Source organism: Bos indicus x Bos taurus, chromosome 23 (genome assembly GCF_003369695.1).
Source record: "Bos indicus x Bos taurus breed Angus x Brahman F1 hybrid chromosome 23, Bos_hybrid_MaternalHap_v2.0, whole genome shotgun sequence".
Taxonomy (NCBI): Eukaryota; Metazoa; Chordata; class Mammalia; order Artiodactyla; family Bovidae; genus Bos; species Bos indicus x Bos taurus.
The window spans coordinates 11,819,274-11,845,749 of NC_040098.1; the positions used below are offsets into that span (position 1 = coordinate 11,819,274).

The 26,476-nt window shown below is 44.7% G+C and overlaps 2 protein-coding genes across 4 annotated transcripts in view; one reads left to right on the top strand and one right to left on the bottom strand.

Moving 5' to 3' along the window:
- Window positions 1-469: 469 nt before the first annotated feature.
- PPIL1 (peptidylprolyl isomerase like 1) lies at window positions 470-21,668 on the bottom strand. Its single transcript, XM_027524404.1, has 4 exons — window positions 21,336-21,668; window positions 18,055-18,209; window positions 3,046-3,114; window positions 470-2,280 (listed from the first exon to the last, which is right to left on the bottom strand). Exons 1-4 carry the CDS (start codon window positions 21,389-21,391, stop codon window positions 2,060-2,062), a joined length of 501 nt encoding a protein of 166 aa, XP_027380205.1. The 5' UTR covers window positions 21,392-21,668; the 3' UTR covers window positions 470-2,059.
- A 3,710-nt stretch (window positions 21,669-25,378) lies between these two features.
- C23H6orf89 (chromosome 23 C6orf89 homolog) overlaps window positions 25,379-26,476 on the top strand; it is a 40,934-nt gene continuing 39,836 nt past the window's right edge. The window contains exon 1 of one of the 3 annotated variants that reach the window (XM_027525202.1): window positions 25,379-25,514. The gene's annotated coding sequence lies outside the window, so the exon portion shown is untranslated. The remainder of the gene's footprint in view (window positions 25,515-26,476) is intronic. The other 2 variants (XM_027525200.1, XM_027525201.1) reach the window with 2 other exon arrangements.

Below are 26,476 nucleotides of genomic sequence, written 5' to 3' on the forward strand. Positions count from 1 at the left end.
CAGCACATCCCACTTCCATGAGACTTGTCCTAACTGTACTTCTCCAGAGAGGATGTGAACATTCATATGACAAAAGGGTCAACCAGGATTCCTTTTACACAAGCTCCCTTTACATAGAATCAGGAATTTCTACATCTCTGGCTACTTGGCAGAATTACTAGAAACTGTGACTCAGTTCAAGTTTTACTCTTTGAGGTCACATCCTTTCTGAAAACTGGCATGTGCTTGCATATATGATCACCATGGCATACGTGTGGTATACTCATCCAGAAACAAGGAACTGTGCCTGTGTGGCTCTCTTCCCAACGTAATCACAACCTTGTTTACTTCTCAAAGTAGCCAAAACACATTTCCACCACTCCCATGACCTGGGTGAAAACAGGGATTTTCAGGATTATAATTCTGGAAGGTGAGTGGTTGAGTGTCTTATTCCTTGCTCCCAGAGGAGGATCCAATTATGTCCACCCAGTCCAAGCTGAAAGAAATGTATTTCTACTTTTCTACAATAGAATTCTGTACCCTAAAACCATCTCTGGGAGGTTACAGAGTCATTTACATAGTTTGTTATTGGGTTTTGCTTTCTTGTCATTGAGAGAAAAGAGAAAGATGTGCATGGGGAAAGCCTGAGGAACAGAACCTTGTTTGGCCATTCCATAAAGTAAATCACCATTTCCAAAATCAGAGAGGGATCAGGAGGAACATTTAAGCTATAATCCTCTTTCAGTCAAGGAGCTATCCATTTAAGAAAGCAAATACCACATCACACATTGCCCCTGAGTTCATGATGACACGTGGGTGTATCTCCTGCAAGTTCACCTAATGGTTCAGGTATCTCAGCACATCCACGTGGTTAATCCACAGGGGCGTCCCCCTCACTCAGAAATGCTGGTCGACATCACTTAACTTCCTTCTCTGGTACCTCCATTTAAAAGTCAAACCTCCTCTTGGATGGCAGAAATCTACTAGAGATCCTCAAACCTAAAATGATATGAAAGCCTAAAGATCAGTCCTACAATAAATACTACTTGAGATGATTCAGAGGTCCGAATGGCTGTTAGAACCTCGTACAATGTTTAAGATCAGACTACAGCAGTGATTTCAACCATCAATGGCATTTTATTTTGGAAGTTTCTATGCATTCCATAGGTATTAACTTCCTTTCCCTCACCACTCCCTCCTTAAAAAAAACTACAAAGATTAAAAATATATATATAAACTCTCTTACCTAATTTCTCTTAAGTCTTAGTTTAAAAAAACTTAAGTGGTGCTTCTCCTTTATGAGAATACTGCTTTTTTAAAGAGAACTCAGTCTGCCTTTATGCTCACTACAGATTTCTACTCCTTCCTGGAGAAAAAATGGTCAATGCGCCTGCTTCTTTTTAATAAATTCATTTCTCGATTATTACACATTATCATTCCCCACTTGACACCTTCTTAGAAACTTGATTGTTGGATGCATTTTTCATTTGGCAAAAATTCAAAGTGGCTTTGCGTGGGATGTCTAAGTGTCAGAAACAGCAGTGTTGATGTTCTGAGAGGAAAAATATATACAGAGATGCATACAATCCCTGGAAGAACAAATGCAAGAGACGAAATAGGGGGCGCACACAGTTAAGAAGGCTGATAGACACTACTTGGTTTTGAATTCTATGGCTGTCAGCCACTAAAGACTGCAGTGTAGGCCAGAATATAAATTTCTACAAGAGGTTGTTAGGCACTGCGAAATGACAGAGTTGGCTTCACTTTGTTTGAAGTACATAAAGCAGACACACACGAGAAGGAGCAGTGTGGGTCATGTGCAGTGAGCAGCTATCTGTGAAAGATCGTGTAAGAGCATTCTGCAAATGCTCAGTCAACGCAGGCACTGGGGAAGAGAAAAGAAGCATCTGATCAAAATATACTTCCATCTCTAACTCACCCAAGACCCCAGGCCTCCTCAGTGCCTCAGATTTGCAAGGCCAAAATGAAGTTTAGAGTTATGAGTCATTCTAGGTCATCTGCAAACTGGTTTGTTGGGGCCATCTCCGAAGACCAGGGTGTGGCCGAGAGGGCAGCAAGTCTACCCGGAAGGGTATGCCTTAATGATCTTCACATCGTCCACGGGGCGGTCCTGGGAGTTTGTTTCCACCATTCCAACTCGATTCACCATGCCTATACCCTGACACACACGGCCAAAAATGGTATGCTTGCCATCAAGCCACTGGGTGGGAGCCAGGGTCACAAAGAACTGGCTGCCGTTGGTGTCAGGCCCTGCATTGGCCATCGCGAGAATTCCAGCCCCTGGTGGCAAAAAGGAAGAGGAAAGAGTATGAGTAACCCTGACACTCCAGCCTGGACCTGCTATACCAGCCTAGGGATAGAAAGAAGCCACACCAAGCACCCAACTGGACAATCTTGCCCTCAGGGCAGGCTCTCTACTCTCGCACAGAGACTGACAACTGGACTACCCCAATGGCCTCCTCTTCCTTGTTTTCACCTGAAGTGAAGCTGCCCAGTCATGTGCGATTCTTTGCAATCCCATGGACTATAGCCTACCAGACTCCTCCATCCATGGAATTTTCCAGGCAAGAGTACTGGAGCGCGTTGCCATTTCCTTCTCCAGGGGATCTTCCTGACCCGAGGATCAAACCCAGGTCTCCCTCATTGCAGGCAGACACTTTACCCTCTGAGCCCACAGGGAAGCCCTGTCTTCACCTATTCCTCAGCTTATATCCATCATGATCCCTGCTAACTGCTGGACCAGGTTCTCAATTCCCCTCAAAAATCCAGGAAGGTCTCCTGCTTCTTTGCAGAATCTTTTGCTTTCTTGCAACATTCAACAAGCAGTGAGAACTGAGATCACTCAAGACCAGTGCTCTGAATCACTCAGGACTCTGAGAGGCGCCGCTTTCTCTAATCGGCCAGAGCTCTTCGGGGCGCTGCAGCTGGGCAGCTACATGGCACCACGCCATGGCGTCAGGCAGTCACCCTGAATCACTGCCAAAAGAGTGAGCTTTTAAAATCCACTCCCTCTTCCTACCCAGTCCAGCCAGATCGTACACTTACCTGTGAATTTCAAGTCTGGATGAAGTTCATCTTCAAACTGCTTGCCATAGATAGACGCACCACCTCGACCTGCCAGTTAGAAGATGGGAAACCAGTCAGTCAGTCTCACATCCCACCACACAACAAGAACTACGGTCCAGGGCCAAAAGATTGTTTGGAGTACGGGAAAGGAAGATCACCGTGCACACCCAGCCGCCCGCCAAGTACACTGCAACCACACAGCCCAGCAGCAGAATCAAGCACTGACACAGCACATTCAAATCACCAGTTTCATTTAGGTAGGACGTTTCTCTTCAAAATAACACTGGTTTTTTTTTCCTGCTTATTAAAGTAATACATGTTCACTGTCAAAATACAGAAAACATAGATCATTATCAAAGGAATAGCAAATTCTCCTGAATCTAACAATCTACAATAACCACCATTCATGACTTGACGTGTTAAGAGCTTTCTTAATTTTTTACATTTTTATGAGTACTTCAGACAGGAGTGGTCTAAGACCTAAGCCTGTGCCCGTCACAGACATTGCTAATTAATCAGCATTTTTCCCTGCAGAGCTCAGATTGGCCTCTGAATCTGTACCCACCCACAACTCCAGACAGCTATTTTCAATGGATCAGAGATGGCATAAGAATTGAAACCTATTCACTATCCTTAACCTAGATGAAGGGGAAAAAGAATCATTTAAGTCAGATAACTAGCTTAAGGAGAAAAAGGGACAGTGCTAAGTGGCAATGTGGCAGAAAATAATAATATTACAGTAAGCAGAATTCTTTAAGAGGACAGGCCACATACTGTAAGTGAAGGAGGAGACAGGCAGAGCTGGACTCCATCTCAGGCCAGGCTGCGAACATTAGGCTACACGCATGGTCACCCTCCCAGTGGACTCTGAACTCTGTGCCCAGTGTCTATAAAAACGGCATACCAATGGAAAATCAGACCCCCGGATAAAAGAGCCTCAAGACTTGTACTTGGACTCTCCATTGCCTAAAAGAATATGCTAATTATCTCTGTAACAGAACAAAGTGGTAAATTCCATTATGTTTATAGGGATATGACCACAGGGCTATTGATAAATATCCACTGTTTATCTAGTCTTGTGACACATAAATCATGGGTTAACTTTGATCGTATCTCTCTTTTACCTTGTCCAGACTAGTTTCAAGGAATTTGGGGAGGTGGGTTTGAACAAGTACACTTAGGGTATATAAAGTTTTCACAAAAACTGGTCGGGGTCCTCGGCTAAGAGGAGACTCTGCCTTGGGCCCGCCGGTGTAACAAACTGCACTCCACTATCTGCATTGTCTTTCTGAGTGAGTTTGTTTCCCGGAACATGTGGCTACAACATAAGGAGGATATGAAGAAACATGGCACTGGGAACAATTTGCTGGTAACCACCACCACATTATTTATATTATTGATACAACAGTCCATACTCTTGCTATGCTGGGCACCCAGGTTTATTGTTAGAAAAAAATGATATATTAAATAAGAATTTACCACAGGAAAAAATGTCCTAATAGGAGATAACTTTCCTAATTAATTATTTAGTCAACCATATGCCTTGTTGAACTATTTTGGCTTCTCGGGGCTTTCCTGATAGCTTAGCTGGTAAAGAATCCACCTGCAATGCAGGAAACCCTGGTCCAATTCCTGGGTTTGGGAAGATCTGCTGGAGAAGCGATAGGCTACCCACTCCAGTACTCTTGGGCTTCCCTTGTGGCTCGGCTGGTAAAGAATCTGTCTGCAATGTGGGAGGTCTGGGTTCAATCCCTGGGTTGGGAAGATCTCCTGGAGAAGAAAAAGGCTACCCACTCCAGTATTCTGGCCTGGAGAATCCCATGGACTGTACAGTCCTGGGGTCACAAAGAGTCTTACATGACTGAGTGACTTTCACTTTCAAGTTGACCAGTCAAGACAAAACATCCTGAAACAAAGTGAACAGTGGATTTTACCAGCTTATTCTGCTTGCCTGGCAGCCAGGAAACTGGCCAGAGGCAGGGAGCTCACTTTCTTTTACAGCCTGCTGTGAAAGTAGCATGTTAAAGCACCATGTCCACCCCCAGAGAGCCCTGGGCCCTGCTAAGATGTTTCCATGGTAAAAAAAAAAAAAATCCTTTGCTTTATCTTTTAGGATGCTCCACCACAGGGAGCCTGTCACAGCCCCTGGTTCAGGAAGGAAACACTGTTCTCATGTAAAGAGGCATGGGGGTGAATCTTAACAGAGTTGGGGAAACCTCCCACCTGGCCCAGGCTACCTAAGCTTCTGGAAAATTACTGAGCTACCAAACTATGTAAAAATTCATTCCAAAAATCCCATCTTGTCAGTATACCTCCAAACAGCATTTATATAACCAATACATTCCCTCTGACTACAGGGTCAAGGTTCCTGCTTGAGCCTGGGGTGAAGGTAGGGGGGTTAGCTGCAGGGCTAGGGCTGAAGATGAAAGAGGAGAAACAGGGCTATGGGGACAAATCCAGGTCAAGCCCTACCCCCAGGGCTTGAATGAGCAAGCTGAGGGTGAAGTTCAGCAGCTCGGAAGTATGATCTCTGCAAGTCAAGGACTGCCAGAGCCTCGTAGATGAAGCCTGGAGTTTAAGCAACCAGGAGATGAGAAGAAAGGGCCTAGAGGCCCCTTTTTACTCACTAGGCATAGTTTGACCAGTACATAGTTTGACAAGTACTTCGGGCCATGAAGACAGTTTAGTCATAATGTTATCTTTTCATAACTTAATTCAGTTCAGTAGGGTTTGCAGCAAAATGTCAGAAAGACAAATAATTCCAATCAAAGCATTCCTTTGGGCATGTGGAATAGGGCAGAGACGGTAGGAGGACAGGAGTAATTAAAGAGTTGTCTGGTGCAAGAGCACAACAGGTCAATGATCACAAACAAAGCCAACAACTAGGAAGCTCTGCGGTCAAAATGCACTGTGGGCTCCTCTGGCACAAGCACAGGCCTGTTTCCACACTCTACTCTCCAAGTTCTTTCACTCTTCAGTCCTCTCTTTCACATATTTACTCAAAATATGTAATATTTCAGACATAATACAGAGAGTAATATGACAAACAACTGTGCACCCTCCTCTCAAGGAATAAAAGTGTGCAGGAACTCCCCTGGAGGTCCAGTGGCTAGACTCCTCACTCCCAATGCAGGAGGCACAGGTTCAAATCCCTGTTCAGGGAACTAGATCCCCACATTTGAGAATGTGCAATTGAGGGTTTGCATGCCGCAACTAAGACCTGGTGTAGCCAAATAAATAAAAAGAAAAAGAAAAAAGAAAGAAAATACGGGAGTCTGATAGGGACAGAGTAAAGGGACAAAGTAGGTGATTAAGTAATTAACCCCATTAGGGGACTCTAAGTAGAACATGGGAGACCCCTGCAAGTTAACGATAAAGAGCAGGCTTGCTTAGAAGCATGAGACCTGCCCCCAAACAACAGTGGCATTAGCCCCACATCCTGCCCAGTAATCTCAGTAAGTTAATGAGCCCCAGGACATGCTCTCTGTACACATAAAATGCACAGTAATTTGTGGACCTAACTTGACCATATAGGGATGAAAAACTTTCCTATGCAACCTGGAGGAGGAACTGATGATAGAAACATAACGTCTACTCAGAAAAGACAAAAAAAGTTCTTCCCCTGGCTCCCCGCTTTTCCTTTGATTATAAAACTGTAGCCTAGCAAGTTCTCAGGACGTGGCAACCCCTCGCCTGCCCACCTGTAAACCACACAAGCGTCCTATTCTAATAAATCACTTATCTATATCTCTTTGCCTCTCACTGAATTCTTTCCATGCTGAGATGTAAAGAACTGTGGTACTGGGAACTCTTTGGAACTTCCTGAAATGACACCAGACGGTTTCAGACCCAAAGACCCCAAGCACACCCCCCCCACCCCATTTCCCTCTCTCAACTCCGCTATTCCCCAAGAGCTAACAAGGGCTGTGGGCTCACTTTCCTCTCAGATACTATTCTGACCAGGAATTTGTAATTTCTGTGCATTTTCTTTTCTACTACATATTGTCTGCATCCCTAAACAAGGATACTGTTGTTTGCATGCTCTTAAGTTTATATAAATGTGCTATGCTAAGTCGCTCAGCCATGTCCGACCCTGTGCGACCCCATGGACTGTAGCCCACCAGGCTCCTCTGTCCATGGGATTCTCCAGGCAAGAATACTGGAGTGGGTTGCCATTTCCTTCTCCAATACTTTATATATTCTTCTGCAATTAGCTTTTTTTGGCTCACACTGTAAGTGATATTCATCCATTTTGTTCCAGGCAGCTCTGATTACACTGCAATCTTATCTTTTCTCATGGCGATGGATATTTAGGATCTTGCCCATGTTTTTGCTATCATAAACTATGCTGCAATAACCATTCTTCTACTGTCTCCCGAACACAAGTACAGGAGTGTTCAGGGATGATACCTCACTGGGGGACGTGCAGGCTCACAGGTTATGAGCGTTTCACCGTTACTACATTTCCCCAACTATCTTGTCAGATGTGGCCCCAATGTGCACCACCCCCTAGTGCTCTCACTCTCACTGCCTGAGGTCCTTTTGCCAGGCTTTCTAATGTGTGTCAGCTCTCGTGTTTTAAACTGCGTTTCCCTGGAGCTATGCAAAATTTCATGTTTAGTGGTTATTTAGCTTTCCTCCTCTGTCAATAGCCACATTTCAACTGAGTGGTCTGACATTTTACAATGTGTGTGTGTGTATATTTTTTTTTTTCACTAGTAGGATTATTCTAGATACTGATCCTTTGTCAGTGAATGCTTTTGCAAGTATTTTTTTCCAGTTTACTTTTTTCACTCTTTTAATGGGATCTTCTGGCACAAAGAATTTTTTTGCAGTTGAAATTCCTTAAACTGTTTCCATATGACCTGTGCTTTCTGTTTCTTAAAACTAACAAAACATAAATCCTTTCTTATTCCCAAAAGTCCTCTGATGTCTGTTCCTCCTGCTCCTCACCGACTACAGAAACCTCTCAAGATGAACTGAAGTGGCATCTGAGACATGCAGAGTGGTCTCCCACACAAAGATCACCAAACTTGGTGCTACCTGTCCCCACCTCTCCCATAGCTGATGGGATCATGGATCAATATCCAGCCCTAAAGCAGCCAAAGGTCAGCCAGTTTACTCATTAGGAGGCCCGTGTGAAAGCTCTGCTTGGGGCATTTGACACGAGAAGGTGACTAACCACAATCCAATCAAAGCCTCTCTTTCAGCAAGGAAGCCTCTAACAGATACTGAAGCTGTCTTCTGAGCATTTCCAACCCCTTCTCCACAGCCTGCCTCAACCTCAGAGACAAAAAAGGCAGGTACTGACCAGTCCCTTTTGCAGCTAGGGGTGACCAGATGACCCAGTTCTGACTTACTAACGTATACGGAAGCCACTGAATAGAGCTTCTAAGAAAGCTACAGCTTTCCTGACAAAAAGGGAGACTCCTCTGTCTCTCATCTTCCTCCTTGGAAAGCAGAGGTGATGTCAGCAGCAACGGCAGCCATCTTGCAACCATAAGACAAGTTTGGTACCAAAGGCCAAAGCACTAAGAATGGAGGAGTGGATCCAGCAAGCCTGGATCCCTGACAACTCCACTGGGCAGGGGAACCAATGCCCACAACTGCTTAACTCCAGACATACTGTCACATGAAAAAAACAAAGCCTCCGTGGTTTTCTGTTACTTGCAGCCAAAAGGATCCGAAACTGATACAACCACTTGGTTAGTTAACAGTAGGAAGGGGAAGCTGACTAGTGGGGCTGCTAGTGGATTGCCAGGGCAAATGCCAGATACCAGATCTAACACAGCAAATGACACTACAGTTCCCAAGAAGCTTTACGTTCTTAAGATAAGAGTCCTCTCAGGCTCACCTGCCTTTGGGGTCAAAGAGATCTGGATTCTGGGTCCCACTTCACCGCAGACTAGTTGTGCAACCTTAAGCAAGACACTTACCCTCTCTAAGCCTCAGTTTCCTTGTCTGTAAAACAGGAATAGTAGTAGAAATTATATTTCATAGAATTATATTTCATACATTTCATAGGACTGTTACAAGAATTAAATGAGAGCATGCATGTGATATATAAACCATGTGATATATAACATGAAGCACACAGAGCGGCATCAGTGATGATGAGCCCCCTTTGAGGCAATCTGAACATCTTCTGTGAGAGGTGACTGTAGATCATGATCCACCTTGGGAGTCAGTCTGCCTGAGCTTATTCTAGTTCGTCTTCAAACCTCCATTACTCCCCGGCTGCTCCTTGCTCTTTGTGGGTAACTTTGCTTCTTATTTCACTGAGAAAAAGATGAGAACTTGCACATATTTTCACCACCAAATTCTCTTTCCTTCCTATATCTCTACCTGTTTACTTTCCCTCTTCCGTTATTAATACACTCAAACTGTCCAAATGATTATCCTACCACCACACACCAATCAAGCCCATTCACCTTTAAAAAACTCTGCAACTCCGATGTTCCGCTGTCCTATATCAACTTTCTAGTACATCATTCCTATCAGCATAAAAGCATGGTATTACTATTTCCCATTTTGGAAAAACGGCAACAGTAACAAACACTGTCTCCAAGTTTCCCCCTATGTCTCTGCATCAATTCCCAGAAAAACTCCACCCCCCTTCTCCGGCCTCTTGATGCTCTCCATCCAGATGCTTGCCTTCACCACTCCGTGGAGACGGCTCTTGTCAAGGTCGTCGGTACCACTACGTCGTCATTAAGTCCAACAGTCAGTCGTCAGGCCTCACCCTGCCTGATCTGCGAGCAGCGTCTCATAGCTGCTGCCGCCCTTCCTGATATCCCACCTTTACTGCAGCTCTTCACTTTCCTCTGCTTCCCTTCTCTGCTTCCTTCTCCTCTGTCACAGATGTTAGACCTGCATTGTTACGTGACGACTTCTCTTTCCAGTCCTTGCTCCCTCACCCCTTTATCTTTCACAGGTGTTACCCCATTAAATCTCTTGACCTCCTAACTCTATCCAGGCATGTGCTTCCCAGAGGACCAGCACCCAGGGAACCGCTATCACCGTAGTCCAAACCACAAGCTTTAGCTTTGACAACAATGAAACCATCTAACTGGCCTCCCTGCCTCCAGCTTTCCTCACTAGTCTATCCTCCAAGTGGAACTCAGGGGGATCCTTTTAAAATAAGTCTGATCATGGCAGACCTCTGCTCAAAATCCTCCAGTGACACTTCTCCACACTTAGGACAAAATGCAAAGTCTTCACAACAACTTACAACACTTTCCAGGGCCCCCCGCCACTCTCGCCCTCGCCACCTGCTCCAGCCACACCAGCCTCTGCTGTTCTTGCAGAGCACACTGCACTGAGGCTTCTGACTGCTGCTCCCTCTGGATGGCCCGGCCCTGACAGTCTCACGGCGCACTACTTTACTTCACCCAGAGCTCCACTCACATAACCTCCCAGAGGTCTTCCTTAATCACACTATCCACAATACCACCTCTCTCCATATCCCAGTGGTTCTCAACCAGGCAACACTCTGCCCCCTGGGGACACTGAACAATACGTGCAGATACTTTTGCTTATCACACTGAGGGATTCTACTGGCATCTGGGGGTAGAGGTCCAGGAAGCAGCTAAACATCCTACAAGGCACAGGACACTCCCACAACAAAGAACTGCCCTGCCCAGCATGTCAGTGATGCCAAGACTGAGAATCCCTGCTCTACCCCTTATCCATCGTTTTTTTCTACATGTACTTATTTGTTCACTCTCTCCTACTAGAATGAGTTTCACAAGGGCTTTCTTAGTCATTACTGTATCCCCAGCTCTTAAAATAATGCCTGGAGTCCAACAGACATTTGTTAAATGAATTAATAACCAAAATGAATAATAAAAACCGTATGTTTCTGCGCTCGTATTTTGTATCAAGTCTGCGCTAACCATTTTCCAAACATCTGCTCATTTACTACTCACAATAACCCCATGAGGTACATATAACCACACTCCCCATTTACAGATAAGAAGCTCAGCGAGGTTACATAACTTGTCTACAATTAAGAAGTGTTCATGTGAAGCCAAGATTCAACCCCAAGCCCACCAGGCTCCACAACCCTCTGTTCACCCCAACACTACATTACCTTGCCACGGACCACGGGTGGATTAAATGTCCTCACATACTTTCCTTACAAAGCATCCCAAATGGTCCCCGATGATGCTGGATCAAACCTGAACTTCTGTCTGTGAATCTCCATGAACTGGCCTGATCTAAACCCCACTCTCTCTCCTACTACTCTGCACTCTGTCCCTAACTGGTCCTCCCTTACTATCCCTTAAACACACAGTTCAGGGGCCTTAGAAATCACATTTCCGGCATCTGTCCTGGGTGTGGAGAGGTAGTTGGGCTGCGTCACCGCCAGTCCCAGTGCGAGACACGATGCCGGGGTGACAGCTCTCCCTCACACCCCAGAGGCCTCTTTCCCTTGCGCCTCCTCTTTGCATTCATTCTGAAATCTAAAATGCCCTTCCCTGTCCTCTCAAGAGTTAAAATTCTACATTTCCTTTAAGGCTCACCTCAAAATATGCTTCCATCCCATTCCAGTCCCACTTCCACTGTACTTTTCTCTTATTATGAATTATTCCAACCTATGTTCTATAGATAACTGAAAGCGTATAACCATGAATGTGCATATTTATTGTATTATTACTTTCTGAAAGTGAGTCACTCAGTTGTGTCCAACTCTTTGCAACCCCTTGGACATACGGTCCATGGAATTCTCCAGGCCAGAATAATGGAGTGGATAGCTGTTCCCTTCTCCGGGGGATCTTCCTAACTCAGGGATCAAACCCAGGTCTCCCACATTACAGGTGGATTCTTTACCAGCTGAGCTGCAAGAGAAGCCCAAGATGACTGGAGTGGGTAGCCTATCCCTTCTCCAGCGGATCTTCCCAACCCAGGATTTGAACCGGGGTCTCCTGCACTGCAGGCGGATTCTTTACCAACTGAGCTATGAGGGAAGCCTCCATGTTATTACTTTCCTGTTGTTTCTTATAACGAGTACCTTGTCTTCCTGGCAGGGCAGGGAGCTCTGCAAGGAAGAGAAAAATGCCTTGGCTTCTAATGTTTAAATACTCCTCACAGACCTTGGAATAGTACAGGATACCCCGCAGACTCTTACCAAACATTCATCAAATGAATAAAAGTAACAATGAGCTTGCTGTTCAACACTTTACATTTCAGGTGTTCCTGGAGCTACTAAGAGGTGAGATGAAATCAGTGAGGGCGATGCACAGCATAATCAGCGTGTAGTTAATCAGCGCAATCACGGCAGCCGGCGAGCACCATGAGGCCAAGTGCAGAGCGGGAAGAGTGAAAGCAGAGCTTGACGGGAGCCAGGTCACACAGGGAGGGGAGACAAGAGGTCAGCAGACAAGCCACAGGAGACATTCAGAGGGCTAAGCGCGCTTTCCACACAGCATTATTACAGTAAGGGAGATTTAAAAGAAAAAGATGGTTTAAAATGAACAGGAGGTCAAAGATAGCCGAACTCAGAAAACATCTGGCAAAGGTGTATCAGAAAGATCATGCAAAGTATAGTTACAGAGAAGCCAGACTGAGGGACAGTTGGGGATGGAAATGATTCATTGACCTGCTGAGGAGCTCAGGATGCCACGTGCAGCATATCTTGTGTTACCTAATCAGCTAGCAGTCCATACTCAGGACCCAGGAGGGCCCAATTCCTGCTTGCCTTCCGTCACAGGCCTGCCAGCAGGCTTAGCTCAACTACTCACTATACTTGAGGTTGGATGCAATTATTTGGAAATCTTTTGAGTGATTCAATTTCATTAAAATTACATCAGGGAAATGTGTGTGACATTATGAAGGATTGAGAACCAAGTATAGAAATATTGGGAAGCTCTGATATGAGCACTCACATCTGAGTCACTTCCAATTCTTGTACACTAATCAAGGACACTCTCAGTTCTACTGGTGTTATAAATTAAAATTTTATCTCATAACAAAGGAGAGAAGGAAGACAGGAAAGAAGTACATCAACGTGTTGACAGGGCATTTTCAGACTAAGAAAGTGGAGTGAAGCAGAATTAGACTCTGCCCCCTCCAATAACGGATGAAGCAAACCCCCAAAATTCAATCTCTTTCCAAGTCAAAAATTCATCAGCAAAAACCAAATTGGAAAAGAGAGACAATCTTATTCCAAAGATTCTGAAAAGTCAGTCAAGGAAAGAATTAAGAGATTCTTCTTCCTGTACTCCTTAAAAGGAGAAATCAGGAAAGGAGGCACGTCACCCAGAGAATTATTACACATGCCCTCCAATTCTGTGAAGCCAACAAGGGGAGTAGGTGAATAGCCCTGAAGAAGTTAAGGAGAACCCCACACACCACAGGCATTTAGCGGTGGCGGTCAGGCTACCAGCAACGGCCACCTTAGTGGGCAGGAGGAACACAGGGCCATGATTGGGGATTAGGATACACTACTCCAAAGTAAGGTTCCATACTGAATATTTCAAGTTGAAGGAATCTGAGAAATAGCATGTACAGGAAGGACTTTCTTACCTTCCCCTGAAGTGGGCATAAAGACCCTCAAGTGAGAGACACCCTTCGTACACCCAGAGGAACGGAACATTCCTACCTCCAAGAAAGAAGGACATCAAGAGAAATCTGAATGAACAAGCCTTGCTACGTCTCCCCTAGTTTACTACACTGAGCTCATACTCATACCCACTTCTGTCCGGTAACATCTTCCCACAACTTTCCACTCAATCAACGCTTGCATAGAAACGCTCAGACCTTTTCAGGTCTCCATTTCCTTGTAAAGGAAATGTCATGCACAACTTATATGAAATGAATTTGTAGGCTATTCTCTTGCTAATTTATCTTCTGTTGTGGAAACACAGCTGAGAACGATAAATGGTATGAGGCTTCTTCATTGGCTCCAGCTACACTCAAGGGCTGCCCAGGGCCCAGGGCAGAAGGACACCACTAGCATGGAGTCTGGGAAGATAGAGCAGAAGTTGGCAACCGAGTATTTGGTATGGGAAAGGTAGCTGGTCCCACATAGGTGGGGACAGTGACAAAGAGAGTCCACTTACACTGTACCCAAGCGAATAAAAGGTAAGCTCAGTGCAGGTTCCGACACTAAGCATGGATAAGGCGACAAGAAGTGGCACGGAGACTGTGCGAACATACACAACAAACGGAAGGAGGGAGAAAATATGACCCAAGAAGGGCTTCTTCGTGGCTGTCGCAGCTACAGACGCTTCAACAGTAAGAAAAATTCAACAAAACAAGAGCTCAAAGACAAGGTAATATAAATCAACAGGATACGGTGAAAAGATTGCAGAGCAAGTTCTCTGCAAAGTTTGAGAGCCAAATGACACGAAGACAACACTAATAAATAAGTCAGAGCAGTAAAGAACAGAACAGACATGACTCAAAATTGAATAAGCCAGAGTAAAGGTCTGAGATTATTTCAGCGGGTGCAGGAAAAAATAGAAAAACATCACCTCACTTACTCAGAAGAAATGTGACAGATACGGAAGGTGGAGGTGATGAAGCAAAGAAAAACCAGTTCCATGAAATAGAAAATCCAGTAAGTATAAAAGAGAAAATATTCAGAAATACAAAAAAAATGTTTCCCTGTATTGAAGGAAGGAGCAAATCTGGCCTCAGTATTTTCCACAGCTATGTTCTAAACCAGAAGGCAATGGAGCAGAATTGTCTGCAAAAATCTGAGGGAATTTGTCTGGCCCAAGTGTACATAGTCATGGTCTTTTTTTAACTGGAAGAAATTGTTAAACATGATTGAATTAAAAAATATAACACCCTCCAGCCCTTGCAATAAAAGCCATTTCTGCCTTCTAGTACTTACAAATAGAAAAGCCTAGTGGTGAGCGCTGAACCCTCTGAAAATGTAAACCCACTCTGTAACTGAAGGACTCATGGGTGCAGTATAGAAAACGCTCTAAACTCTGATAAGGAAAAACAAAACTAACACAAAATTGGGAGCAAAGGAGGGAGGACAGATGTGAGATAACGGAAAAAAATATAGATACCTGCCCCCGGTTCCTGGCACAAGGCTTCTAAAACCCTTGTAATTTCCCAAGTGATAAGAACACTAAGAGTATTTCTTGTTCTAACATTTGGTCTTTGACCCTGTCCCTAACAGACAGCTCTTGAAACCTTTATAAATTCCTAAGTGATAAGAGCACGAAGACCATCTTTTGTTTCAATGAGGTGACTCTGGGGGGCTCCTGGATGGGGGCTGGTCGCCAGAAAGACCAAGTCATAATTAGAAGTTAGAATTATCAGTGTCTGCCCTAGCCCCTTCTCCAGAGAGGGAAGGAGAAAGCCTAGAAATGGAGCTAATACTTGATCATGCCCACAGGAGGAAGCCTCCATAAAATCCCAGTAGTATAGGCTTTAGAGAGCTTCAAAGCAGACGAACACATCCACATTGGGAGGGTGATGCACCCCAACTCCTCAAGGACAGAAGTTCCAATCTCCAGCACCCTTCCAGATCTCACCTGAAGCATCTCTGTTCATCTGTATTCTTTGTCATATCCTTTAATAAACTGGTAAGTAAGCACTTATGTTTCCCCGAGTTCTGTGGCCTGCTCTAGCAAATTAATCAAACACAGCTGGTGTCCAAGGAATTGCTTGATGTGGGGAGAAAAACTCCATATATTTGGTGACCAGAAGTGTAAGAAGTAAAGTGTTCTGTGCGAGCACATAAAAGTAAAGGAGAAGCCCAGGAGGGTAGAACTGAGTTTTTCCCAACACAGGAGGTAGACAAAACTAAGTTTTCCCTAAACAATAGGAATGGGTAGAAATTTAGGTATAATTGCCTCATCTTTCAGAGCAAGAAGTCAACTTTTCTGTTAAATAGATACAAAATTAAATACAACACTTTTTCTTTAAAAGACAACAGTATTCATAACATAGCCTAATTCTCTTAAAATTATTTCCATCTAGCTGGCGCTCCATCCTTTTAACTAGGTATCCAAAATGCAAGATGTCTAGAATAATGGTCACCAAAAGCTAATGTTCATTATTTCTGAGAGGTAGGATACTGGGGGAAATAGCTAACGGTGGTTAGGGATCCTTAGGAGGTATCCTTATGAGTGATTTTTCTTGTTTTGACCACATTGCGCGGCTTGCAGGATCTTAGCTCCCCAACCAGGGATCAAACCCAAGCCCCTGAGATGGAGGCACGGAGTCCAAACCACTGTACCAGCAGGAAATTCCCCCTTATGACTGATTTTTTGGTTCTTTTTTTCTACTTTCTTTTATATTCTGTATTTTGAAGTGTGTCCATATATATCAAAAAAATAAAATGCCTCTTAGTCATAAAGGATAAACAAAGGACAATTAAGAATGACAAAGAAGAAAAAGACGGGAAAAAAGCTGCCACAGAGAGACCCAAGCTGACTTAAAGGGAAAAGAGCAGGAGTAGGAATCAGCAGAGAAAATGCAGATTGAGAGGCAAGGGCCCTTGAAAGGTATAAATGCTGGCATCTACCGATTTCAGTAATAAATTCCACCTAAATGATGGTAACTCCCGAATTCGTACCTCGATCCTAGACCTTTCCATGAACTCCACACTCATATCCCATTACTTATTCTACAGAAGATCTGACAAGTCTTTCAAACATAGTGGCCAAAACCCAAACCAAATTCTTGGTCCACATCCAAACATGCTGTTCTCTCCGCTTTCCCATTTTACTAAACTCAAGTCAAGAACCTTAAAGTCATCCCTAACCATCTCTTCCTCTCACCCACTTGCCCCTCCCTCTTTCCAACCTCAGCAAATTCCACTGGCTCTGTTTCTATCAAAACATAACCTGAATCCAGTCACTTCTCACCACCATCTCTATTATCACGTGAGTCCCAGCCACATCGAGACTGGCTGACGACAGCTGCTTTCTAACTGGCTCCCAGCTCTCACTCTTGCCCCATCTCTATTCTCCAAACAGAATTCAGTGATCTTTTAAAAGAATAAGTCAGATTGTGTCACTCTTTTGCTCAAAACCTTCTAATGGCTCCCCTCTTATTCAGAATAACACCCGAAGTCTCTACTACTATGCCCTACAAGGTCCCAATTGATCTCCTACAGGGACTCCCACCTCACAGCCTCTGGACCTACTGGAATGTTCTTCTCTCAATAACAAGGTTCATTCCCTCACTTCCTTCAGATTCCTGTTCCAACCACACCTTCTCAGACAGGACTTCCCTGACTTTTCCACTAAAATCCTATCACCGAATCCTTTTCCTGCTTTATTGGGAGCAGGAGGGTTTTTTCCCTTTATTCTGAGCCATGTCCCTCGAACTCAGATCTGGCACAAGGTAGGTACTCAATATTTTTTAAATGAGTGCATCAAAGAATCCACTATTTTCTTTTCCTTAAAACGCTGCAAATATCTTTCTTCTGATTATCCAGACTGTGTGCTTAGTCGCTCAGTTGTGTTCAACTCTTTGCGACCTCATGGATTACAACCCACCAGGCCTCTCTGTCCATGGGGATTCTTCAGGCAAGAATACTGGAGTGGGTTGTCATGCCCTTCTCCAGTGGACCTTCCCAACCCAGGGATTGAACTTAGGTCTCCCGCGCACTGCAGGTGGACTCTACCATCTGAGCCACCAGGGAAGCCCATGAATACTGGAGTGGGTAGCCTATCCCTTCTCCAGGGGATCTTCCTGACCCAGGAATGGAACTGCGGTCTCCTGCATTGCTGGTGGATTCTTTACCACATGAGCTACTTACTACAATTCAGGCAGATATTATTTGCTCTTAGTAAGCAATACATACAAGTTATGAGAAACTCTGTAAAGCTCAAGAGTCAAGACTGGTTTCTCGTCATATGCGTGTGTTTGGGGAAGAGTGTGTGGTAGCAAGGGCAGAAGTGGTCGCCAGAATCAACTAACCCAGGCCCTGATACTTGGAAGAGAGCTCTGGTTGCCATATACCCAGTTATAAACAGGATGAGATTTCAGAAACTATCACTGACTTAACTGTACCTGTCCCTGTTGGGTCACCTCCCTGGATCATAAAGTCTTTGATGATTCTGTGGAATTTGGTGCCATTGTAGTAACCTCGACGAGCCAATTCAGCGAAGTTCTTACAGGTCTTTGGAGCATGCTTCCAGTACAGCTCCAGCACGATGATCCCCATGCTGCAGGGGAAGAGGACAGTAGAGCTCCAGTCAAGAACAAGGTCATGGCACACAGGAACGTTATGGGACCACTCCACAAGTCTTCATTTGCAAGCTTATTGAGTCATGAAATGATGATAAAGATCAGATTTCATGCTCAGCAAAGGAAAACAACACAATGCAAATAACATAAACACAGACATCTCCTTTGAGGAAAACATGCTGGGGCTTCTGGTCCTTCTTTCAAGCAAAGTAACCATGGAGAACTAAAAATCCTAATGCCTTATACACAACAAATCACGGATCATTGGAAACCAATATAACCAACCCCTAAATTAGGGAGAAAAATCTTACACCCAGTTTATAACTTTATTTAAGTTGGATATTAAAATATTGGGAATTCACATTTATTTACATATACCTAAGTTTCTGGGGGCTCCCCTGGCAGCTCAGCTGGTAAAGAATCCACCTGCAATGCAGGAGACCCTAGTTCCATTCCTGGGTGAGGAAGATCCCCTGGAGAAAGGATAGGCTACCCACTTCAGCATTCATGGGCTTCCCTGGTGGCTCAGATGGTAAAGAATCCGCTTGTAATGCGGGAGAGCTGGGTTCGATCCCTGGGTTGGGAAGGTCCCCTGGAGGAAGGCACAACAACCCACAACAGTACTCTTGCCTGGAGAATCCCCATGGACAGAGGGGCCCGGCAGGCTATAGTCCATGGGGTCACAAAGAGTCAGACACGACTGAGTGACTAAGCACAGCACACAGCACAAGTTTCTGGGGATGAGGTGGAAACTGAGTAAATGAGAGACAGAAAGGCTTTCAGTGATTTTTGGGCCATATAAATTTGTAAAAAAATTAATGGAAAAAAAAAAAAGTACAATTTGTGTGTATCAAGGTGCAACAAAGGCAACCTAACCTGATTACTTCAAACCTTGTCCCAAACCTGAGCAAACTCCAGGAGACAGTGAAGGACAGGGATGCCAGGCATGCTGCAGTCCATGGGATTGCAAAGAGTCAGACATGACTGAGCAACAACAATGTGATGAGCACTTTTCCCCCTGAAAAGTGGCTAAGGAACAAATGAGATTTAAGACAGGTGCTTTCCTATCTTAATTTCATTCATCTACCTCCATTTCATCTCTCACTTAGACTTCAAGCTCCAAGAATGTAAGAATTGAGTCAACTCTGTATAGCCTAAATACCTAGTGTGAAGCGCAGTATAAGGACTCTATAAATAAATGTGGTATGTGCTAGAACATAGCTTTCTAAAAGCCTTTCTAGTGGCAATTCATTTACACTCTTAACATTTAACATAGATTAACAGTTACTCTGTGCAAGACATGGTTCTAAGTGCTTTTCCTCTTACAGAGGAACATTCTGGTGGATACTTTTAAAATACAGGGAATAACTTTTTGGAACAGCAATCAGAAAATAACCTATACAAATCTGGAATGTGCATACCTTTTGGCAGCAATTTCAACTTCTAAAGTTTCTACTCTATGTGAAAACTTACAAAAGTGCTTGAGGATATAATAGGTGCAAAGCTGTTTATTCCAGTAATTGTCCTAACAAAAAAATGAGAAGGAATTTAAATGTCCTTCATAGAGGGAATGACTAAAATATGAAATATCCATACAGAAGGCTGCATGTATTACATGCAAATTACAGAAAAAAAACATACAGTATGATCATACGGTCTTATTATTGTTTAAATATAGAACATAAAAGAGATGTCTTTTTGTACAGAGAAAAAGATCTGCAGATCATCCAACATCAGTTCAGTTCAGTCACTCATTCGTGTCCAACTCTTTGCGACCCCCATGGACTGCAGCACGCCAGACCTCCCTGTCCATCACTAACTCCCAGAGTTCACCCAAACTCATGTCCATTGAGTCGGTGATGCCATCCAACCATCTCAATCCTCTGTCGTCCCCTTCTCCTTCTGCCCTCAATCTTTCCCAGCATCAGGGTCTTCTCAAACTATTAGTAGTGTGTTTACAGACAGGAGTGGCTGTCACTTCTTACTGTATACACTTCTACAACTGCTTGAATTTAAATTTTCATTTATTCTGTAACTAGAAGAAGAAAAAAAAAACAGGTAGTTGAGAAATTACATACTTTCAAGTTGACCAGAAAAAGTAGAATTTTCCCTTGTAAGAAGATAGGCAAGATGGCCAGGGGACAAAAACAGCATCTGAGAGAACTGTGCTCTGAAGGAAAGCAGCACAAGCAAGAGGAAGGCAGAAAGACAATGGCTGGACTCTGGCTTATTGATGTGCAAATGGAAGACTGTAGGCGGAGAGAGGTAGGCAAATATGTGATGAAAAAAATCACCTTTGAAGGAGAGACCACAAAATTTGAATTTTATATTGCTGGAGCAGTAAGAAATTACTTAAGGTTATTTGTCCTACTTCGGAAAGATCTCTTTTAACTTTTTCCAAAGAGGCAATGGAATGAATGGGGCTAAAGAACCTAGCGCAGCAGGCAAACAGATCAGACTCCAAATGAGACTCCCCTACTTTACTAGCTACAAGACTAATCAAGCAGTTTACTCTGTAAATTTTGACATTTCCCCTGCTAAAACTAGAGAGAAGGTGGAATAGTACCTACATGATCTGAGTTGCTAAGAGGAGTAAACTAAACGTGATGCTACACACAGGGGACATGGCACTCGCTGTTTGGTGCTCAATACTATCACTTTGACAGGAGGGAATGAATGCGCTTCTTCCTGTGTTCTCCTAAAAATCTGTGTAAATAACGGACCTACTTACAACCCTTAATATTTACATGTCTGTCTCCTTCACTATACTGTAAGCTTCTAAAGGCAAGGCTGTTTCATCCACCTCTGACCCTCCGATCCCACGTCCCTGGCCTGTAGACTGAACGCGCGCTGGTTGAATGAAGGATGAATGAACCGAGGGGTAGAAGGCGGGCACTCGGGCCGCTGTCGCTAACAGCGCAAGTGGGTGTGCAGCTCGGACGCGGGCAGTGGCGGTCCCCACTCAGCCCCAAGGCGGCCCTCACTACCGCCCCTCCACGAGGAGGCTGGCCTTCCGAAGGCGCGAGCCCGGAACGCAGCCCCGCGGCTAAGCCTGAAACTCCGCGTCGCCTCCACCAGCCCAGCCCCGGAGGCCGGACCCTCACCTGGTCTCCAGGTACACGTTGGGCGGCTGCCAAGAGTCTGGAGGAATCGCCGCCATGGCGAAGCTGGCGGAAAACTCCCGAGGCGATCGCTACTTCCGGCGTCGATTCGCCGGGACCCGCGGCTGCTGCAACCGGCTTCCGGTTCCCGCCGTTCAACTCGAGAGATGCCAAAATTGGGGGGATTTGAGACCAGGCAGAGGAAAGACCCCCACCCCAACCCGCACCTCCAAGGCCGAGAATCTAGAGCGTGAGGCTAAAGCAAGCTGTCTCCTAGGACGGAGAAAAGTGCCAAGCTCCATTGGAGGTGATCTCCGAGTGGAGAGAGACCGCGCCATTCTATGGACTCTCTGATTGGTTCGTTTAGGCATGGGGTGGGGTGTGACCGACCGGCAAATCTGCACTTCTAATAGAGTTAAAGCCTAACCTTACGTTTGGAAGAATTTCTTAGTCCCACAATAGTGCTGAGACCCAAGAAGAGGAAGAGAACGGAAGGGGATAGAGATGAGAGCTGCCAGAAACTAACACTAATGTAAAGCGCTGTACATTTACATAGCACTTGGACATTATTATATTATCTACTCCGCAAAACAGCCCTGTAAAATTGATGTTATTCCCATTTTTCAGATGTGAAAACTGAGACTCAGCAGGTAAATGACATATGTCCATAGCCAGGCTTCCCAAGTGGCTCAGTGGTAAAGAATCCACCTGCCAATGCAGGAGACACAGGTTAGATCCCTGGGTCAGGAAGATCCCCTGGAAAAGGAAATGCAACCGACTCCAGTATTCTTGCTTGGGAAATCCCATGGACAGAGGAGCCTGATCTATGGTCCATGGAGTCCCAAAAGACTTGGACATGGCTTAGGTACTAAACAACAACAGGTCCATAGCCCCATAGCCATAAAGCAAATCAAACTTAGTCTCCAAAGGCAAAGTGTCTGGGGAGAGGGAAGAGGGAAGGACTGGGAAGAAAGTCAGAGATAAAGGAAGGGAAAGCTAGGAGAATGAAGATCAAATAGGTCAGGGCTAGAAGCAAGGATTAGAGTGACTGTGGCTGGGATAGATGGTAGTCCAAGGTTGTTAGGAGTGTTTACACATTATCAAAGACAATGAGAGGAAGTTTGGAGGGAGGACAAGAAAGAAATGGGATCAGTGAACATACTGTAAATGCTTTGCACACCACTTGATAATGGCAGTTAAATGAATGCTTACTTTATACCAGGCATCCAGTAAGCACTATTGTGTACTTTCACATCGTTAAAAATCAAACACAAATGGAACTCACACTTGAAAATTTCCTCATTCACAATTTGTAGAGGTTATACTCCATTTATAGTTATTATAAAATATTGGCCATATTCTCTGTGCTCTGCAATATATCCTTGTAGCTTATTTTTGAGCTTTTGACAACACTTAATCTTCAAACCCACAAGAAGTAGATATCACTATTCCCCCTTTTACTTTGAGGAAACTGAGACTTACAGAGATAACTTGCTCAAAGTACCAGAGCTGGGATCCTGTGCTCTTGACCACAGTTCAATCCCAGTTTCCTTAATTGCCAAGCAGGAATAAGGGCATACAAGATCGTAAAGGTCAAACTAGACAGTGCGCTCCTTGAGAGAATAACTGAGCCTTGTTCATCTTTGTGTCCTCCTCGCAGAGGACTGAACATAGGATGCTCGAGTTTCATTGAATGAATAATAAACAGAAAATTACATTTTAGGGGCTTCCCTAAATGTTTACCTCTGGTGGCTCAGTGGTAAACAATCCGCTTGGAATGCTGCAGACAAAGGTTCAATCCCTGTTGCAGAAAGACCCCACGCACCACCTTAACTAACTTCACTAACTAAGCCCGTGTGCCACAATCCTGAGCCTGTGCTCTAGAGCCTGGGAACCACAACTACTGAAACCTGTGCGCCTAGAGCCCATGCACCGCAACAAGGGAAGCCACCGCATTGAGAAGTGCACGCACTGCAACGCAGAGTAGCCCCTGCTCTTCAACTAGGGAAAAGCCTGTGCACAGCCATAAATAAATGAATAAAATTATTTTTTTGAAAAGAAAATTACATTTTAGACTGATGAAAGCTGTGCTAATGTAAGGTATAATTAATTTACACTTCCTGCAGTCTTGTGTTTGTGCCCTCGTTATGGCCTTTGAGCTGGATGAGAAAGTTTTCATTGTTGGTCCAGTCTGTTATCTGAGTTTCCTTTCTCTGGACCTTATGTAGTTCCTTACTACATATCTTGGGAGGCTTAGGGCATGGTGAGGATGCACTGGGGTTTAACAGAAGCATAAGACAGTACCTTGCTGGCTCATTCCAAAATCCTTACTCAAGAGGCTCAGCTTTGGTTGGACTTTTTATTCCCAAGAGAACATTAGGTGCCAGTGGCTTCATGGCAGAGTTGACAAAGAGGCCTAGATTCCTGTTCTAAGTTCACTATTAGATTGCAGCTTGTACTTACTTCATTTATTCTGTATCTAAGTTTAATGTGTCTTCTGAATAAATATCCCTTATTAAAAATTATAACATCATAATTAGAACAACATAATCCAAAACTATAACATCATTTTTTGAGCTGGAATCCTAAGGATCATCCTCTTTATCTCTGCTCCCTGTAAATGACACATCATCAAACAATGTCAACTCTTTTTTCCAAAGGTTCCCAAATTGTATTCCTTTCTTCCCATTCCCACTGCTGTTTCAGACCTTTAACACCAGGATTATTTCAGAAGCTCCTTTGCTGGAGCTTCCCTGCCCTTTGGTTTCCCTCTAGTAATCCATTTTACACACAGCAGCCAAAGCCCTCATCTGAAATACTATGATATTGCCATGAAGTATTAAATGGTTTCTCTGCCTATTATAATCCCAAATCACTTGGCCTGAGCTTGAAGGCCCTTCATCATTGACCACTCACTGACTTCTCCAGTCAGATTTTGGACTATTTTATTATCCAAGCCTTATATGTGGAATCAGCATTCCCACTTTCAGACTTCTGCCCAAGCTAGTCTTTTTCCTTGCAATGCTTTACCAAACTTCACCCAATCTCCCTTGTTCGTCTCCTCTCTACTCATCCTATCTGTAGTAGACTCTCCTTCTCTCTTCCTGATCTTTAATTTGGTGCCACATTCCATCGCTGTCTAAATGCTTGTCTCAGATTTTCTTCTCACCAAGTAGACTGTCAATAACCTATGTTAGGGACCACGTCCTTATGCAGTTGGGCTTCCCAGGTAGCATAGTGGTAAAGAATCAGCCAGCAATGCAGGAGACACGAGTTCAATCCCAAGGTCAGGAAGATCCCCTGGAGTAGGAAATGGCAACTCACTCCAGTATTCTTGCCTGGAGAATTCCATGAACAGAGGAGCCTGGAGGGCTACAGGCTATGGGGTCGCAGAGTGTCAGACATGACTAAGCAGGCATGCCTTATCCAGTTCAGTTCAACATTCACGCAGGGCATGTTCCAGATCAGAATCTGAACAGAGCGAGTTTCCAGTGTAATCTCGAGCAATTTAACCTTTCCATAAACTTCAGGTAGGTTAGTAAGAGGGTAAATGAAGGTTGTTTAAGCAGTTTCACGAATATAAAGTCCTTTGTAATGTCTGCTGCTGCTGCTAAGTCGCTTCAGTCGTGTCCGACTCTGTGCGACCCCATAGACAGCAGCCCACCAGGCTCCCCCGTCTCTGGGATTCTCCAGGCAAGAACACTGGAGTGGGTTGCCATTTCCTTCTCCAATGCGTGAAAGTGAAGTCGCTCAGTCATGTCCAACTCTTAGCGACCCTATGGACTGCAGCCTACCAGACTCCTCCATCCATGGGATTTCTCAGGCAAGAGTACGGAGTGGGGTGCCATTGCCCTCTCCCTTTGTAATGTCTGGCAGAGAGTAATTGTTGACTCACAAAGAGACAGCCAGCAAGGACTGAAGAAGACCGAGAGGGAAGAACTGGCCGCCAGGGGGAGCAAGAAGCCGAACTCTCCAGATCTCGTGATAGTTCCCAAGTTCTCCGAGACATCGCCTGATCTACTTCTGGCGGAAGCTTCCGGCGGGAAGAAGAAGCGCTGCCTCGCCTGTGGAGTTGCTTCCGGGTCGCGCGCCCGGAAGTAGGAAGTTGTCGGCCTATCCTCCTCGCCCGGAGGCTTGCTGTCCCCGAGGCGGGAGGAGCCCGAGGGGGCGCGGGCTCAGCGTGTGAGTGATTGGGGCCCGAGGCCGGGAGGGGGGAGGCAGCTTCGTGACAACACTGTCGCCGCACCCGTCTGTAAAATCCTCGCGCAGCCCACCTTTCCGCGCCAGTGCCACTCGTGCCCCTGCGCTGACCTCTTCTTTGAGCCTTTGGCGTTTTGCGGACTGACAGCACCCTTCACCAACTCCCCGGGGTCAACTTTCTTAAGACTTCTCCCTTTTTTCCGAGAGTTCCTCCCTAAATGAACTTGTTTCGCGAGGTCACAATATGACCAAAACAGCGGTCCTAGCAAAGTCTATATTTCATTGCCCTTTCAGATTTGTCTTTTTTTTTTGAATGTTTACAGTAGATTTCCCGCCCCACTCCGAAACATCTTTTTCTGATAATTGTTAGGGAAGGAATTTTTTTTTTTTTAAATGTGATCTTGGTATATGATAAACATGGCATCTCGGATTTCAGAAAGGAATATGACTTGGTTTATTGGCTTGATTAAATGAGCTGTTTGGAGATTAAATAATCTCCATTTAGAACAAGGAAATTTGCCTGCTTCATGTTGCCTAGTATTTTAAGATCATTAGTCCTGCAAGCCACACCTCTTTTCTGGTCTAAGAGCCTACATATACTTGGTATTTGCCAGTACACCAGTTTTAAGGTATTTGGCCTTCTCCTCATGATAGGGGCTTCCCTGGTGGCTCAGATGATAAAGAATCCACTTGCAGTGCAGGAGAAGTGGGTACAATCCCTGGGTCAGGAAGATCCCCTGGAGGATGAAACAGCAACCCATTCCTGTATTCTTGCCTGGAGAATTCTATGGACAGAGAAGCCTGGCCGGCTACAGTCCATGGGATTGCAGAGAGTCAGACAGACTGAGCGACTAACACTTTCACTCATAATAGAGACTACTTCCAGAATAATTTCTGTCTTTTCCTGTTTGCTCATTTGGTTGTTCCCATAGTGGAATCTTCCA